The sequence below is a fragment of the Triturus cristatus genome, chromosome 11, assembly GCF_964204655.1.
Source record: "Triturus cristatus chromosome 11, aTriCri1.1, whole genome shotgun sequence".
Classification (NCBI taxonomy): domain Eukaryota; kingdom Metazoa; phylum Chordata; class Amphibia; order Caudata; family Salamandridae; genus Triturus; species Triturus cristatus.
The window spans coordinates 1,144,594,938-1,144,612,821 of NC_140594.1; the positions used below are offsets into that span (position 1 = coordinate 1,144,594,938).

Sequence of the window (17,884 nt, forward strand, 5' to 3'; positions counted from 1 at the left end):
TTGGTAGACTGCGCAATTTCATAGACCTCATTAAGGCGCGTCAGGATAGTCTCAAGAGTGGGACTGTGGTCCTTTTGCGGAGATTCAGGTGAAGGAGATAACTGTTTGGCCCTTTTAAGAGACGCTTTAGATTCCTTCGCGTCTTTAGCATTTGAAGACGGGCCCATATTGGCAGCCATAGAGCACACCACCTCAGCAGGAGTACAGTACACCACTCCAGACAGATTACGAGAAGAAAATGCCAGGTGAGGAAGGAAACCTCAATATATCAAAAGAGAACGAGCAAAAATGGATAGCGCACTCTTAGCAAGAGAACAGAAAAATATTAAAGGCAGATTCCAGGGACAGGGAAGGGAACCACCTCACAAAAATATCCCACCTTGCAGGTATCAAAAGGGCTCCTAACAACAGTCAGAAATGACCCAAAGGCAGGTAAGCATTAATCAAAGAAGTCCCACTAAATGGCCTTGACGGTGTTCCTGACGAGCGATAAATCAGCAGAAAAACCCCAAAAAATGATACCAAAATAGGCAGCAGGGCAGCAGGCAAAAAGGAAAAGCAATATTAGTTGAGGAAATAAAAGAAACGTCACCAGTACTTGTTTAACTTCATTCCTGGCCCTTCTGTGGCATTGTCGACTTCGCGCTGAGGAGAAAGCTCTCACCGCTCCTGAGGAGACAAAATGGCGGCCGCTCGCTAAACCACCGAGCGCCGTCAAAAAGGAACCAAAGTGCGAGTGCCGGCAGCCTCAGGAAGCAGGAAACCTCCTCCAAAACATCCGTGATATGTTCCTATCCATACGGCCGTTATCCGCGATGACCGGGGCAGCCGAAAACAACAGCTATTCCTCCGTCGGCTCCAGCTCAGCACGGAGCTCAAGCGCAAACCGCCATATCGCCGCGGCGCGCAAGCCACGCCCCCAGCATCAACATGTCTTTAAAAATACTAATTGGTTCCAGTGTCTCGAAGAGGATTTCTGGTTCGCCACTAATTTGAATTCCACTACCAACTATAATCCAGACACACCTCACGCAGCACCTCTTCTTTTAGTACCCCCACCACAAAATTGGCCCAGTAAAATCTCTCAGACTTCTCAGACTGTAACACAACAAGTCACACATCAAGCTGCACCACCAACGACAGCCATCAATACGGCAGGTGCTAATAGGACAGGTGTAATATCTTCACAAAGGGAGCCTGTTGTGTCAAATCCTACTGAAAATCAACATAATAAACACATTCTGGGCAGACAAAAAAAATGCTGAGAGAATACTTCACCTCCCTCCTGAAGCAACCCCATTTGTTATTGTCCTTAAAAATGTCCCCCTTTTACCAACCAACAAGGAAGAGGACTGGAAGCAGCTTAAAAATAAAACAGTACATTGGTTGGCTAAAGCAGTGGACTGGACTAGCACTGATGACTTGCATTATAATATAAATAATGTTGAACGTGTTTCATGGGAGGGATCGCAAGCAAAAACTGAAACAGATGATTGCATTGTCGTCAATTTTAGGAATAGGTCCCTAGTACGCTGGTTTATGGATATGCTCACGTGGACTAATAACGCATCTTTCCAGGCCCATGCATGTGGGGCCGATATTCCACCATCTCCCCAAGGCCTGGGTTAGGCAGTGTCATTTGCCCTGATTCCCCAGTGAATCTTATCCCAACTCCGAATGCTGATCGGCAAGGTGAGATATCTTCTGCTCATGTGTGGGGCAGAGATAACTTAACTTTTCCTATTAGACATAAGATAGACAGCCCGAATCTTTCTGTCCCATCAGACACCTTTTTAGCGCAACTTAACACACTGTCGCCTGGTAGGTCGGATTCCTCTGTACCATTTACTGTAAAGGCAGCTCCTTGTTTCACAAAGAGAATGCACAGTAGTCAAAATAACATGCTAATGCATGGTAGCCTTTTTTGAAATATTGCTGGATTACCAACGCAATTAGAATCTAAAGAATGGGCTGATTTAATTGGAAAATATAGTATTGTATGCCTACAGGAAACCTGGATGCAAGATACTGCACATATACATGTTTTTTATTCCATTCATATGCCAGCTATAGCCTCCGTAGGTGGTCATGATAAAGGGGGCCTGTTAACTCTGGTTTCTACGACATTGAATGTTAGACTAGGAAAAGCGCTGCTTGACTCACCTCATTTTCAGATTATTAACATCCTGCTTAGGAAAAATATGACTCTGGTTCTTGTAAACTTTTACCATAATAATTTTAATAACACAAACATCAGTATTGCTCAAGAGCTGGAAGTTGAGCTCTCAAGACATATTGAGGAGATAAATACGGACTTCGCGGTATCTTGGGGAGGTGATTTTAATTGTAAATTATGTCCCTTCTCGAAACATTCAGCATGCCATTTAGTAGCCGGGGACACTGATGGTGGTCGTCATTTTTATCATAACCCCTGTGGGAATATTTTTAACTCACTACTGTCAAAATTCTCTCTTTTCTTAACTGTTGATCTTATTGAAATGGAAGGCCAAGATTTAGTATCTTTTGTTGGGAAAGGCAAAGGCACGTTAATTGATTTTATTGCTCTGTCTGACTATTTCAACACACAATCTGTTACTTTTATTATACATAAAATCTGTCTTGGTGATCATTATCCCTTAACTTTGGAGTTTGAGAGTCAGTCTGATGACTTAACCACCCAAGTCAGATCATCCCCACTTATTCCTGATAAAAACAAGGAGTTATTACAAAAATGGTGTACTCTAGACCCTGTGTTGGCTCTAAATCAGATTATAAAAACGAATTTAAATCAAGTTTTAATCTGCCTGGAAGACAGTATAAATCCCCAAGTTATGATAACATCTTTCGAGGACATAACGCAGGCAATAAAGGTGGTATTGTCTAAAAAACAAAGAGACAGACCACGAGGAAATAAAAGGTGGTTTAATAGTCAATGTGCACACCTACACAATAATTTAATCAAGACTCTAAAAGTCAGACCCCGAAACTCACTTGAGGTAAAAAAGTCATGACTTGAAAATAAACAGGCGCTAGAAAAACGCAAGCGAGAAATTAGGCAAGATGCTTGGGAACAACTCCATGTAGCATGCAGAGTAAAGATTCTAAACTTTTGTGGCTAATTGTAAACCAGGATTATTTTAATGGTACCAGAAATGGAAGTAGGGATGTCACAATTATGCCTGATACTTGGGTAGAACATTTCTCCGGCCATCATAAAATTGGAAGCGACTTACACTCTAGCACTAATCTTCAATACGGGGAATCAACCCTCGCACCTCCGATAATAGATGAGGTGGAAAGGGCCTTATCTCAGACTGTGAAGAATAAGGCCTCAGGCCCTGATGGTATCCCAGCGGACCTGTTCTTAGCCAATATTCCCCTTTGGCTTCCATTATTAACAAACAATTTTAAATGCTATGCGGCCCGGGGTCCCCCTGAATCGCGGAGAGCAGTGAAAATAGTTCCCATTTTTAAAAAGGGAGACAGGTCGGACCCTAAATGTTACTGGCCCATATCTCTAATTGATAGTACTTGTAAGATCGTGGGCCGAGTAATATTGGAGAGATTGGAGGATTGGGTAACATAAAGTGGGAGCTTTTCTGACATTCAATATGGCTTCAGGAGTGGCCTGGGTACAGTGGAACAGTGCCTCAACCTGCACCTGGTGATTGGTAAATACACTCTAGCCAAGCCTGGGTCTCTTTATCTTGGATTCATGGACTTGACGTCTGCCTTTGACTGGGTGCAGAAAGGAAGGCTCTGGGAGAAAATGCTGACCATGGGCATTGATCCGCCCATCGTGCATTTCCTGGCAGCCAAGCATTAGGAGGTGACGGGGAGAGTTCGATATGGAGCAGGTGGTGTTCTTACTGCCCCAATAAGGATGGATCGCAGAGTACGTCAGGGTTGCGTCCTTGCTCCCTTTTTATTTTGTTTATATATAAATGACTTGTAAAACCAAGTCAAAAGAGGGAACGTGGATGCTCCGCTGGTAGGTTGCAGGTCACTATCCGCACTGTTATACCCGGACGACTGCGTATTGATGTCCAGAACTGGGGTGGGGCTGCAGAGGCTTCTAACTAATAACTTCATTTATGATTGTGGTATAAAAACCAATGTAGCGAAATCACACATCATGGTGGTTGGCAAATCTCCTAAGGTTCTAAAGACATGCTACATAACAAATGAAAAATTGTCTTATGTTCCGACCTTTTCCTATTTAGGGATTTTGTTTGATCAAAAAAGTTCTTGGCGCCATTTAGTTGAGGCTAAGATTAGGGGCTTTAACCAAAATATGGAGGCTATCTTTAGATTCACCAAAAAGTTAGGCTCTAGGCCTATCAAAGCATTCATTGATATCTATAAAGCCCGCACGTGTGCTGTTACTCTGTATGGCGCTGGAGTTTGGGGCTCCAGCAATATTAAGGGCCTACAGAGGGCACAGAACACGTTCATGAAACGACTTTTGACAGTCCCGAAAAGTACTGCTTCCACTATTTGCCGTAGTGAACTTGGTGTGACCCCTTTGTCCTTTCGCATACAACTAGCTCCACTACTGCTATGCTACAACATCTGGGCAAAAGAAGAAGCAGGCCTGAATCGCGCTCTAATTTTTGAATGTTTAAAATTAAATTGTTTTTAAAAAATCCCCTGGACTACCTATATTAATGACTAGCTTGAGAAATTGGGATTGTTAGACTGCCTCAAACGTCCTGGAAACATACCCAAAATAACTAGAGCCAGGCTGAAAAATGAATTTTTAACCCATTTGTGTCTGGCTAGAAATAACCTGGGGAGGGAAAAAAAGGGTCGTTTACCACTCTTTATTAGTCTGCTCCCCATGCATTGCACCCTACCTCTCCTTCTATATCAGTCATGCTAAAATGTTTTATCTGATAAGGTTCAGGATGGACATTTCTCATTTACTGGTCTCATACCCAGGTGATGCGCACTGTGAAGCTAACTTGGATCTGTGTCCATTCGACTCAAAGTCAGTTCAGAGCACTTTGCCTTGTATGTTTTTTTGTAAACTTTATATTAAATCAAGATGTGCCTTTTTAAAACCACTTTTACGATTTTTAAACATTCGAAAGCGTTGGTCTGCATTACATCACCTATAACTTTTAAATGATGAATTCATTTGCTTAATGGTCTACACATACATTTCCATGGCTTTTAGAAGAATGGAAGGTGCACCAGAGAATAAAAGTCTTTCCAAACGATCCAAATTTCGTCTTCTATTCTTTATTTAGGTTCTAAAATTCAGACTCAGCCAACGCGTTTCGTTCTTTAGGAACTTCGTCAGGGCCAAAGTATCACATAAGAACACACTCCAAAACGTCACCAAGTAATCAATTCCAGGTTGGTATTCATTTCGAAGTTGAAAAGAATGAGTGGCCTTTTCTATAATCAACACGGTATAAGTACCCCTGAATCGTATATACGTCACAAGATTTCCATTTCCATGGCTGTTCGGCATCGGAATATTGTTGGAAAATGATTGCCTTGTATTGATTATATTATCAGGCCTGGGACGTAAGACTCCTTTATGTTGAAATATAATACAATATTGCTTAATTCTGGAAATTGAAGCCAACATTTATATGGACTTTGTATATAGATGTCCTCTCAACGTTTATTATCAACCTGATTGAAATGTGGTCATGTCTTGGAACTATAGCCCTCAGTGATGAAACTGCTACAAGAGATTGACATCGGGTTACTTGTAACCGCTATTGCTATGGATTTATCATTTGTTTGTATTTTTTTTTATGAAACGTTTTTATGATGCTTTCTTTTATGGCTAGTATATAGCCGATTCAAGATTTTAACTGAAAGTGCTTGTGCACTCTCCTTTAAACATGCTAAAATTGGCTTACACCTGATTGCCATATTTAAATAACTTACAATTCCATTGTAGAGGGGTATACGATATACCCAGGACCTGCATATTAAATGCTTCTAGTTAGCCTCTAAATAAAATGCTACTAGTGGGCCTGCAGCACTTATTGTGCCACCCACTTAAGTAGCTACTTGCAACATCTCCCAGTGCTGCCACCGCATCCAGGATGCATTTATAAACAGCAAATACAACATGGCAATATCACCCCCTTTGCCAAGCCTTCAACCACCCTTTTATTGCATACAGGTCACCCTTAAGATGGGTCCTAGCCAGCCTATATGGCAGGATGCATTGTAAATAAAATGTTTGAGTGTGCTTCAAAGTTTTATATGTCCAGGTAGTGAGAGACTCTTACATTTGTTTTTCACAATTGTGAGGCCTACCTCTCTTATAGAATAACATTGGATTACCTTATTGCATTTAATAATGGCTAGCTTTGGAGTGGGAACAGGTAAGCATTTAACTTTTAGTGTCTGAGAATTTGTAGTTAAAAATCCTCTTAAATGGAAAATCAGATTTAAAGTTACAATTTTGAAAATGCCACTTTAAAAAGTAGGCATTTTGCTGACCTAAACTATTTGGTGCTGGCAGCCTGTCCTAGGCTACATGACTGGGGTAGTTATCAGTTGGACTTTGCTTTTTCCTCCCAAACAGCACACAATAGAGGGATTAGGTGTGCCTGAATGGGCCATCATCTGTTAGAATAGGGCAGAGCTGGGCACAGCCCCACATGCAATGGTATAGGCTGTTCTCTGCCCTCTCACAAATGACTTGTCACCCCTGCTGTGTTAATGTAGCCAACTTGGAGCCAGGGCAGGGAAGCAGGAAACTTCAAGATCCTCAAAAAGAATATTCTAGAAACTTTTCCTACATCAACGAAGGCACCATGTATAAAAAGTGGACTCCCAGACCCACTGTTTAATTCAATTGTTGGATCTGGAGAAGAACCCTCAGAAGATTGTCTGCTGCTGTGGCCTGCTGTGTACTCCACAAGGCTGCTGTGCTTTACTTGGAAGAACTACCTTGCTGTCTGGAGCCTGCCTTGATCCCTCAGGGGCCTGCCCTGCTGCTTGAGCCCTGTTTCATCACTTGAGCCCAGGACTCCCAGAGTAACTCCTAAAGCTAATTGTCTGGCCTCTTGATCCTCTTGATCACAGCCTCAGAGACAGAAAAGGTTCCAACCATCTTGAACCTGCACCTGGCCCAACCTGAGTGAGTCCTGAACACCCAGGAGGTGCTGTACAATCTTGGACCCTTGGGTATAGTAGTAAAGGTTCCCAGGTAGCCGAAATCCCAAACCTGGGACTTAGATATTTTTGGGTGAAAACTGCTCTGAGAAAGACCAGGACCAACCTACTTGTCTATCTGCCCAAGGGCATCACCTGTCGGCTTGACTTTGCTGTAACTCCCACTAGGTTCTTCTAAACAGCAAACCCTGTTCAGTGGTCCTTCGCCAAAAGACTGTCCAGCCTCCTGAAACTCTCATCAGCGACAGCCTCCAGCCTGGCCCCACTGGAGATGTTCAGCTTTCAAATAAGTGACTAAAGCTAAATGTAGAAATCTTCACTGGGACTTCATCCAGTGGCTCCCCAACAATGATGCTTCATTCTCGATCACCACCTGCAGCCTTGCCCCATTAAACTTTACCTATTCAGAAAATGTTCTTTAAAATTTCTTTTAATTCCGAAGGTAAGCGCTGACCGGGCACAGTCCACATCAAGGTTGGCCATATTTTCGACTTAGACCTGGTATTGTGCAACTAGGTAGATCTTTTAGTTGTGAGTATTTTATCTTAAAATTTAAAAAAAAATTGTAACCCTAGTTCAACTGGTTGGATTTTTGTAGTTTTGCTTTCAAATAATTTATTAAAATGTATTCTATTTTTTCTAAATTGGTGTGGGATTTGTTTTTCTGTTGTGTTTTCACTTTATTCCTATTTGTGGGCTGCATAAATAATTTCCAATTTGCCTCTAAGTTAAGCCTGACTGCTTTTGTGCCAAGCTACCACTTGGTTAAGCACAGGCTAATTTAGTGTTTCACCCTGACAGGGATTGTGGCTGTTGCTTGACGAGGGTTAACAACCAAGACAACCAAAAACCCAATTTCTCACAAGGACAGCATACAGAGAGTGAGTAATGGGCCAGCCCCTTTCAGTCACTGACTTGGTAGCCAGTTTCATTCACATTTTGGGTCAGCCCACATGATGGCCATTCAGTGGCTGGAATGTCAGGCAGTGTGAGTGACAACATTATGTCACACTGTCTCCATCTGAATCAAGAAGAAGGATGCATATTGTCAGACTTCTCAATGCCAGGGATCCATAGTCTTTCCATCTGTCTCACAACAATCTCAACCACGCACCGAGTCAACAGGTAGGCGATAGATAATGATAGGTGCCAGCTTCCGGCAGTGTGTCCACAGTCCACAGTGGTAAATGAAATAAACGTGAACTCAATTAAAAAACTAAGAAATTCCAATATATCATAATTTAGACACATATCTTAAATATCTGTGTATATCTTGCGGGTGAGCTACCCTTCCCACCTTCACTAGCTTTTGGAGAGAAATATTTTTATTTAGTGCAAAAAAATTGTTTAAAATAATATTTGATGGCTATTCTTGGAGATCACTGACCTGTGTATGTAGAAATAGAAGCCTTCTCAGTCTGAAAAGTCCCATCTGCAAGCACAGCAGAGACATAAAATGTATAGAAATTTCCGGGTACCAGGCCCAGAATGGATACTGTGTTGTTGATCACCGTCACATTTGTGGAGGGAGCACCAGATACCTCTACCAAATAGGAACTTGTGTTACCAGTTGGTTGGGGCCAGCTCAGAGACACTGAATTGATGGAGACCTCGGTGACAGTCAGCTGGCTTATTAGGACAGGCACTGCAACAAAAAGACATATATTCAGTTTTATGTAACTATGTACCGTGGGCCCCATCTCATTAGACTATTTTAGTCTTGAACTTTCATTAGAAAATAGATAGACAAAAATAACAATTTCAATAGTAAATGATAGGTCTGATGGACTGCCAAGAGGAAGAAACAGCAAGATTAAGTAACAAGTGACCTGGGGCCTAATTAACAGCTGCAAAAGGACACTCTAAACATTTTCTTGGATTCCATTTTGTACAACTTTCAAACAGTGTGAATAAAGAGTGTTTGCCTTTTTAACCTATGAAGCACTTACTGTGCAAATGGAGCTTTTCATATCTCACATAATATTGGATTTTACAATTGATGATACTTTTAGCAAATTGGGGTGAGACATCAATACTAATTGGGAGTTTTCTAAATGTAAGACATTGGTGCCCTTTCTAGGATGCTAGAGATGCACTTTGAGGAGCTGTGTCATGACCAAGGCCAGATGTGTTAAGGGTTGGGTAACAAAGGGATTCTTGCTAAAAAGGTTGCTTTCACCCAAATCCTGCAGGCTTTGGTAATAAAATCAGAGGAAAGTGAACTTTAGTGTGGTGCACCATGATGAATGATATTCGGAGGCTTCACCACTTTGAGCAAGAACCTGAGGGCCGGATTTACCATATTTCCATGCAATGCACGCAACAAGGCACCTGGCTGTGCTGCTTGAAGGGAGAGGGCAGGGATGCACCATGGTCAACCGATTGTGGCGCATTCCTTGCCTCTCCATGCGCCGGCACACAATGTGCCACCTTGCACCAACGCAGGCACCCGTGCACTGTGGTACAACGATGCCTGCATTGTAGGCAGGATTGATTTTATGCAGGAAAAGGCACCTTCCTGCACAAACACATACCTGTGAGGCTTTTTCCTCTTTCCAAGGATGCTGCAGAATGTAGCACCCGTAGAGAGGGAAAACAGCGAAGAGAAATAAATATATTGCTACTGCTTTCGCCTTTCCTGGGAAGATGTAGCATTTTGACTTATTCCCAGGTATACCCGTCTTGGTAAATCTGGGAAGGTGCCAAAATTCATGGGTGGATGCATAGGAACAGCCATGCTCCACCCATGGAACGCTTTCCCAGGTCAGAGTAATGCAAGACAGAGACTTGCGCCGCCTTGCGTTACTCCAGATGAACAAGTCATGCAGGGTGGTCATGCGTGGCTCGGTAAATCTCATTCGAGGTTTTGCGTCACCCTGCGTCATCTTGCATGGAGCAAGGGTGATGCAAAATCTTGATCACCGCTCTTCCCACAACTCCTCATCACAGGGTAACTACCTGAATACTAATTTAAAATTCCCACAATTATCCCATACTACGGAGCCCATACTCCCACTCGCAGATCTGCCACTCCTCTTACCCAAGCTTAAAACATCAATATTATTTCAAAATCGGGGTTTTGGAATGTTCCTTTGTTGATGGCATCTGGTTGGGTTGTAAAACGTTTTGTGACATCATTCTCAAGGTGGCTCTCTGAAGGATCCGCCCATTATCCTACTGTAAATCCACATCCTTGGTGGTGGATTCCTGCTCCCACATACTCTCCACCACTTCTCCTCGACTCACTGTGAAATCCACAATCTGTGTAACTTTCAGTTGTGTTGGTTAGGTTTGTTCTACAGTGCAGACATATGAGGACATTTGCCCGGTGCAGCACTGTGTGCCCATCACTGTACCTCGCTGCTGCAAAGTTAGCTGCTGCCTTTCCCATTTGCATGAAGGGACTTTGCAATTTTCACTTTCTGAAAGAATTCACTATTTAACAACATTGAAACATGGAAAACGGGTCTAACTTTACTATGCAGGTTTCTGCGGATGTTAAATCCATTTTATTTCACAGTTGTGTATATTGTTGGAGAAACAAAACATACATTCCCACTAGGAGTGGTATTACAGAGCAACCACGAGCTTCTCACAAGGTGATTCCGAGCGAACTGTGGTTAAATGAGATGGTTCTTTACTGACATACGTATTACTGCGTTATGTCTCTGAATAAAGTGTAAGCTAAATGTTGTTTTATAAATTAATTTAGCAAATACCATTTGAAACAAGATTGGTAGCTGTTAATGGCTCATCTTGAAGGCCATACATTCCCACAAGCATCGCCTTCCCCTACAGAGCAGGTTGAAGACTTCCAATAAAACTTCAAGAATGTGATGGGACTGATTTACACTTGTTGAAACAATAGAAACAGACCACCAAAGTGTAAATGTTCTGAATTGGTTTAACTTCAAATAATGAAATGACAGAATTGTGGTGTGTCCTCACTGCAGACGTTTGATTGAAAACATGAATTTACTAAGTAACTTCTTCAAAGCACACAATTAAGAGAGTGCGCCTGTGTATTCACTGGAGGTTCATCCATGGCTCAGCTTCTAAGTGATGATCACACCAGCCACAGACTTGGAGGGAGTGTTTTTTAATTGAACACTTTAACTTCCGGGTGAAATAGGGGCCCCTGGAGTGAAGCATTATCCGCACACCCATTGGCTGAATTTCACCAGGGAGTCCTGGCTGCACCCCGGGTTAATTTATCACGCCTTTGCATTAATTTATATAAATCAAATACACTCTATAACCATTTTACAATATTTAGTAAATAAGTGACTTACCTCTGAATGTCACAGAACTGATATTTCCCTGAAATGAGTCATTTCCAGAGACAGCATAGACTGTGCATGTGTACAGGTTTCCAGGCACTAGGTTGTGGATGGCTACTGATTCATTGAGGACTCTCACACTTGTTGAAGGATTCCCTAAGACATGTACCATGTAGGCGCTCTTGTTCCCAGGTGGCGGGAGCCAGCTGAGAGACACTGAATCAGTCGCGTCTTGGCTCACGCTCAGATTGCGGACAGCACCAGGCACTGCGAAGAGAAACAATCTGAACATTAGTTTATATTTTTTTACTCTTATAATTGGAATTTGCTCCTCTGTGTTGAGTTGTGTGACAAAATATTGTGACAAAAATATCGAGGGCCAAAGCATCGAGGAGGTAAGTGTATATGGCGACGTATAGATTTAATATTTTTAACCTCCGATCTACATAACTTGAAGATTTATATATAATTAAGGTACATGTATCAGGAGTTAAGCGTAGTAAACCTATGCTCACCTATATAAATGTATCTTCGCAATATTATGGTCCTCTATGGTTTAGCCACTATGGGGCAAATTTACAAGCCCCTTGCAGCACTTTTGCACCGCAGTTGCAAAACTTTTTGAGCGTAAACAATGCACCACATTGCAGCCCATTTACAACGTGACTCAGCTATGGAGATGCATCACATTGTAAAGCCCCGCGCCACACTATACCTGTGTCAGGTATAATGTGTGCAGAATGGACGCGCCTACTCAGGAAAGCATCGTAGAAGTGAAGCGGTGATTTCACTGCACCACTTCTAGGATGCCACTGCGTCAAACCCCTATGCCTGCTTGGAGCAGGCATAAGAGGTGACACAGTGTATTGCAAATAGGCCTCCCCATGCATTGCTGGAGTTGCGTCGTGATTGCGACTCGACTCCAGCAATGCGTAACTTTTGCTCCAACAGATGAGTCAGAATTTCTGATGCTCCTGTCAATTCTTGCGCCATGGTGCGCCATATTGTAAATACGGCGCACCCATGGTGGCGCGAGGGTTTCGCAAGGAGGCGCAGGCAAACTGAAGCATCTGCACAGATGTGCCAGTTTCTTGTAAATCTGCCCATATATATTGAAAACACAGTATTCTTCAGTCGATATTCTTGTGGAAACACTTCTGTGTTGATCATTGTGAGTGGGTTTGTGGGCTTGATACCGCACTCAAGAAGTACAAATACCACCGAGTGGGATAGTTACTGGTGTGTGCTTTGCCGGATTGCGAGTTGTTTTTCTTGGACTGAGTCATAACACGTCGAAGCAGAGTTTTGCACCCAGATTAGTGAAGGACTCTTTTTGAGCACCTACTCTGTTCACATTTTTCCAGGTAGATGTTGGGGAAATGTGAATGGGAAAAGTAAGGCAATGCATATTTTTTTGCCCGAACGACACAGAATCCCTAGTGAGGCACTAACGCGCGCTAGTGGCTGAGAGGGGATTCACAGTGGACTCAGAATAAGCCTGGATGCCTTCTGTGTGCTTCACTTTCATCAATCTAGGGCGAGACCACTGATCCAGAGCAGCCCAGCTTTGGGCCATCAGAAACTAAAGCATTGGGTCATGTCTTCAAAAAATATTCTTTTTAAAAGACAAACTGACTTCTGGACTCTAAAAAGGTAATTCTCTATCCACCAAAGTTGTGTGTATTTTAAGTAGGAAATACTTTTATCAATATAAAATAAACAATATTCATCCCAGGAAGAAATAAAAAGGATCTATAGGTGCAGAGTGTGAAGGGGGAACGTGTTAGTGTATGGAATAGCCAAACAAATTGACTGAAAAGACTATATTGAAATCATTCAGTACATAAAACGATTAATATCCATATAACTAATTGAAAAGACAATCGCAATTGAAATATGGTGCTACATTACCCACAAAAGGATTGAAAATGGTGGACCTCATAAGTCACACAGGAACTCATACCAATAAATGAGGAACACACTAAAAAAATAAGGAAAAGCAAAAAAAAAAACTTTTTCTAAACAAACTAATGAGTGTCACCCTGCCAGGCGTTTATACATAGGAGAGACTCCACTTGCAGTCCCAAAAGAAATGCAGATGTTTGGATGGTCTCAACGGTACCTGTGTAGGTAGAAACAGAACTGCTGTCCCCCCTCAAAGAGCCATCCCCAGAGACAGCTGAGACAGAAAATGTGTAGAAATTCCCTGGTGTCAGGTTAGAGATTGTGGCTGATTCTGTGTCCACATCCATGGTTGTTGCAGGATCTCCCAAAACTTCCACCTCATATGAGCTTGTGTTGCCAGTCGGTGGACGCCAGCTCAAATACACTGAACTGATGGAGACCTGAGCGACACTCAGATCGCGAGTGACGTTTGGTTCTGAAATAAAAAAAAAGGGTTAATTTTCATTCATTTGTTTATATAAATCTTTATAGTGAGAATTGTCCCAAATTGAAGACCCACATCTCCAATTCAGATGACTAAACCAAACTCAACAAGAAATAGAAACTATACATTTTGGATAGCAAAACCATCCCTTGGATATTGAAAATTATAAGTGATAACATGTTTGATCGCACATAATCTGTTTTAGGGAATGGCGTTTCTGCAGATGCCTAGGGTTCTTAGCAAATTAAATAAATATATGGTTGTGGGTCATTACATAGCATGAGATATGAGATATAGCACCCAGCTAATACTGCAACAAAAACTCATCAATCTAATGACCATAGTAGAGTTAAATAAGTATACAACTACATTCCAAAATTGTACTTACAGTTACCTCAGAAGGTGAGTATGGGTGGAGTGAGGAAGAGCAAATGTACTCTTGTAATTAGAATCAGGGGAGGCTTGTGCAAGTAAGAGCAGTGGCGTGGTGGGGCCCGGTGGGGGAGTTTTTCGACAGACGACCATGAGGGGAAATTAATTATTTATTTAATTTTCCCTCGTAGTTATCGCTCTTACCTGCACGGGCCGCTCCTGATTAGAATGTAGTGGTAGGTTGATGTAGTGGATATGAAAATATTACAGGCAGATATTAATAAACTTGAAATTGAGTCATTCAACTAAAAGAATACTTCAAATGATATTTGAAGTCATGGAACTATAAATAAGTCACAGATGTAAACATAACAGCAGAGTAATCCATCAAAATATTTGTTATAGGACACTCTTTAAGGACATTTTTGTCCTCTTTTATGTCATGACATCCAACTGTTTCTCTTGTCCTATGCCTGTAAGTGCCTGTCTAACTGGTCTTTAAGACCAATATTAGTGGCATTTTCTGTGCAAATGTATTCTATACTTTCTTGATTTTTTGTCATACTCAATACTTTTTCTGTTTATGTGGAACAGGTGATGCGACTTAGAGGCTAAGGGGCATATGTATCAAGGCCATTTCCTGTTCGCAAATGGGCCCATTCTCAGAATCAGCTCGTTTGCGAACGGGAACAAGCCTTTTGGGATGTATCATCCCAAAACGCCCTCGCAAAATATGGAATCGCAAAATTTGCCATTCCCTATTTTGTGAATGCATTTAGGGAATCGCAAATTGTGATTCCTTAAATGCAATGCAGAAAGCACCCAAGTTGTGTGATTTTGGCTTAAGAAATTGCAAATTACCACCACCTTCAAGTTGGTGGTAATTTGCCATTTGTTTGAAAAATGAACTTTTTAGCATTTTTCAAAGTGCCATGTGGCGCACACAGATGCCCTCAGGGCATGTATGTTCACCACATGTGCACACATACATATTTCAGGGGTGCAACAGGGTGTCCTTTTGACACCCTTGCACCCTTGAAATTGCATTCGCAATTTGCGATTACCTAATGGGTACTCGCAAATTGCGAATGTCTTCCCATTCATTCCTTTGGGCCTCTAGGCCCTTAGGAATGAATAGGAAGGAATCCCTTAATTGCGAATCACAATTTGTGAGTCACAATTAAGGAATATGTAGGAATCACAATTATTATTGCGATTCCTACATACATTGCATTTTGCGAGTCCTCAATAGCGATTAAAAAAAAATCGCTATTAAGGACTCGCAAAACGATGTTTTAATACATATGCCCCTAAGAGTCTGAATCAGAAAGCAAGAAGAAATCTAGGAGTGTAGAAATAAATATCTGTTTTTCCTCTATTTCCTCTATTTAGAATTTCTCAGCAGGTTAAACACACATTTACCAATATTTTCAGGCATACTCTTGATTGTCTAGACCTAGGCCAGAGGGGCTGTCTACAAGAAGACTATGTGACTCTTTAGAACAAGGGTTTAGGAAACGGAACTTATTAAAGTAATAAATAGATTGTATTTGGATTGCTCGTGAACATCACAATCAATCAATCAATCGATCAAACACATTTATAGAGTGCGCTACTCACCCGCAAGGGTCTTAAGGCGCTGGGAGGGGGGGGGGTGCTGCTGCTGCTCGAAGAGCCAGGTCTTGAGTTGCTTCCTGAAGGAGAAATGGTCCTGGGTCAGTAGGAGGTGGGTGGGGAGGGAGTTCCACGTCTTGGCAGCCAGGTAGGAGAAGGATCTTCCTTCGGTGGTGGTTCTGCGAATCCGTGGGATGGTGGCGAGGGCGAGGCTGGTGGATCGGAGCTGTCGGGTGGGTGTGTAGAACGTGAGGCGGCCGTTGCGGTATATGGGGCCCATGTCGTGGAGAGCCTTGTGAGCATGGGTGAGGAGCCTGAACGTGATCCTTTTGCTGACGGGGAGCCAGTGCAGGTCTCTCAGGTGGGCAGAGATGTGGCTGTGTCGGGGGATGTCCAGGATGAGTCGTGCAGATGCGTTCTGCATGCGCTGGAGTCTTTTCTGTAGTTTGGCTGTGGTTCCAGCGTAGAGGGTGTTCCCGTAGTCCAGTCGTCTGGTTTTGGTGGGAATCCACCGGAAGATCTTTCGGAGCATGCGCAGGGTGTTGAAACATGATGACGAGACGGCGTTGATTTGCTTGGTCATCGTGAGGGAGGAGTCCAGGATGAAACCCAGGTTGCGTGCGTGGTCCGTGGGCTTGGGGGTGGTGCCCAGAGCAGGGGGCCACCAGGAGTCATCCCAGGCGGAGGGGGATGGTCCGAGGATGAGGACTTCCGTCTTGTTTGAGTTCAGTTTCAGATGGCTGAGCTTCATCCATTCCGCAACGTCTTTCATTCCGTCCTGGAGGCTAGCCCTGGCGGTGGTGGGGTCGTTGGTGAGGGAGAGGATCAGCTGGGTGTCGTTAGCGTAGGAAATTATGTTTAGGTTGTGTTGGCGTGCGATGGCTGCGAGGGGGCTCATGTAGACGTTGAAGAGGGTGGGGCTGAGCGAGGAGCCTTGGGGAACGCCGCAGATGATCTTGGTGGCCGCTGAGCGGAAGGGAGGTAGGCGGACTCTCTGAGTTCTGTTGGAGAGGAAGGAGGTGATCCATTCCAGGGCCATTCTTTGGATCCCGGCGTGGTGGAGGCGGTTTCTTAGGGTGCGGTGGCAGACTGTGTCGAATGCGGCCGATAGGTCGAGGAGGATGAGGGCAGCAGTTTCCCCGTTGTCGAGCAGGGATCTGATGTCGTCGGTGGCTGCGATGAGGGCGGTCTCGGTGCTGTGGTTTGCTCGGAATCTGGACTGTGATGGGTCGAGGGAGCCGTTTGTCTCGAGGAAGGTGGTTAGCTGCTTGTTGACCGTCTTCTCGATGACTTTAGCAGGGAAAGGGAGGAGCGAGATGGGGCGGAAGTTCTTGATGTCCGTGGGGTCCGCGGTGGGTTTCTTTAGGAGGGCGCTGATCTCCGCATGCTTCCAGCTCTCCAGAAAGGTGGCAGATGCGAAGGAGTTGTTAATGATGTTCCGGAGTTGGGGTGCGATGATGGAGTCGCCTTTGTTAAAGATGTGGTGTGGACAGGGGTTGGCTGGGGAGCCGGAGTGGATGGTGTTCATCACGTGGGTGGTGTCTTCAGTGCTGACGGGGGTCCAGGCACAGAGGGTGGTGGTGGGGGGCGTTGGTTCGGTGGTTGGGTGCGTGGTCTGGGCACCGAAGCTGTTGTGTATGTTGGCGATCTTGCGGTGGAAGAACGAGGCGAGTGCGTCGCAGAGGTCTTGCGAGGGCGTGATGTCGTTGTTGCTGGCGCTGGGGTTGGAGAGCTCTTTAACAATGCTGAAGAGTTCCTTGCTGTTGTGGGTGTTGTTGTCTAGTCGTTCTCTGAATGCTGTCCTTTTGGTGGTGCGGATCAGCTGGTGGTGTTTGCGGATGGCGTTCTTGAGGGCTGTCATGTTTTCTGTTGACTGGTCGTGGCGCCAGGCTTTCTCGAGGGTACGGCAGGATTTCTCGGAGTCTTTGAGGTCGTTGGTGAACAACGAGGTTTTCTTGCTGCCGGGCCTGCTGGGAGGATTCTTCAGTGGTGCATGGGCATCGGCGCAGTTGGTGAGGTTACGGGCTGCTTCGTTGGAGTCCGTAGTGTTGGCGGGAGGATTTTGGCACAGGGAAGTGGT

At 43.8% G+C, this 17,884-nt stretch overlaps 1 protein-coding gene across 1 annotated transcript in view; it reads right to left on the bottom strand.

Moving 5' to 3' along the window:
* The window catches only part of LOC146788598 (tenascin-X-like), a 694,637-nt gene that overhangs the window by 224,537 nt on the left and 452,216 nt on the right, over nucleotides 1–17,884 (bottom strand). The window contains exons 25-27 of the mRNA XM_085633173.1: nucleotides 13,552–13,809; nucleotides 11,442–11,696; nucleotides 8,537–8,794 (exon numbers count right to left, since the gene is read on the bottom strand). Coding sequence (XP_085489299.1) covers nucleotides 8,537–8,794; nucleotides 11,442–11,696; nucleotides 13,552–13,809 — 771 coding nt within the window. The remainder of the gene's footprint in view (nucleotides 1–8,536; nucleotides 8,795–11,441; nucleotides 11,697–13,551; nucleotides 13,810–17,884) is intronic.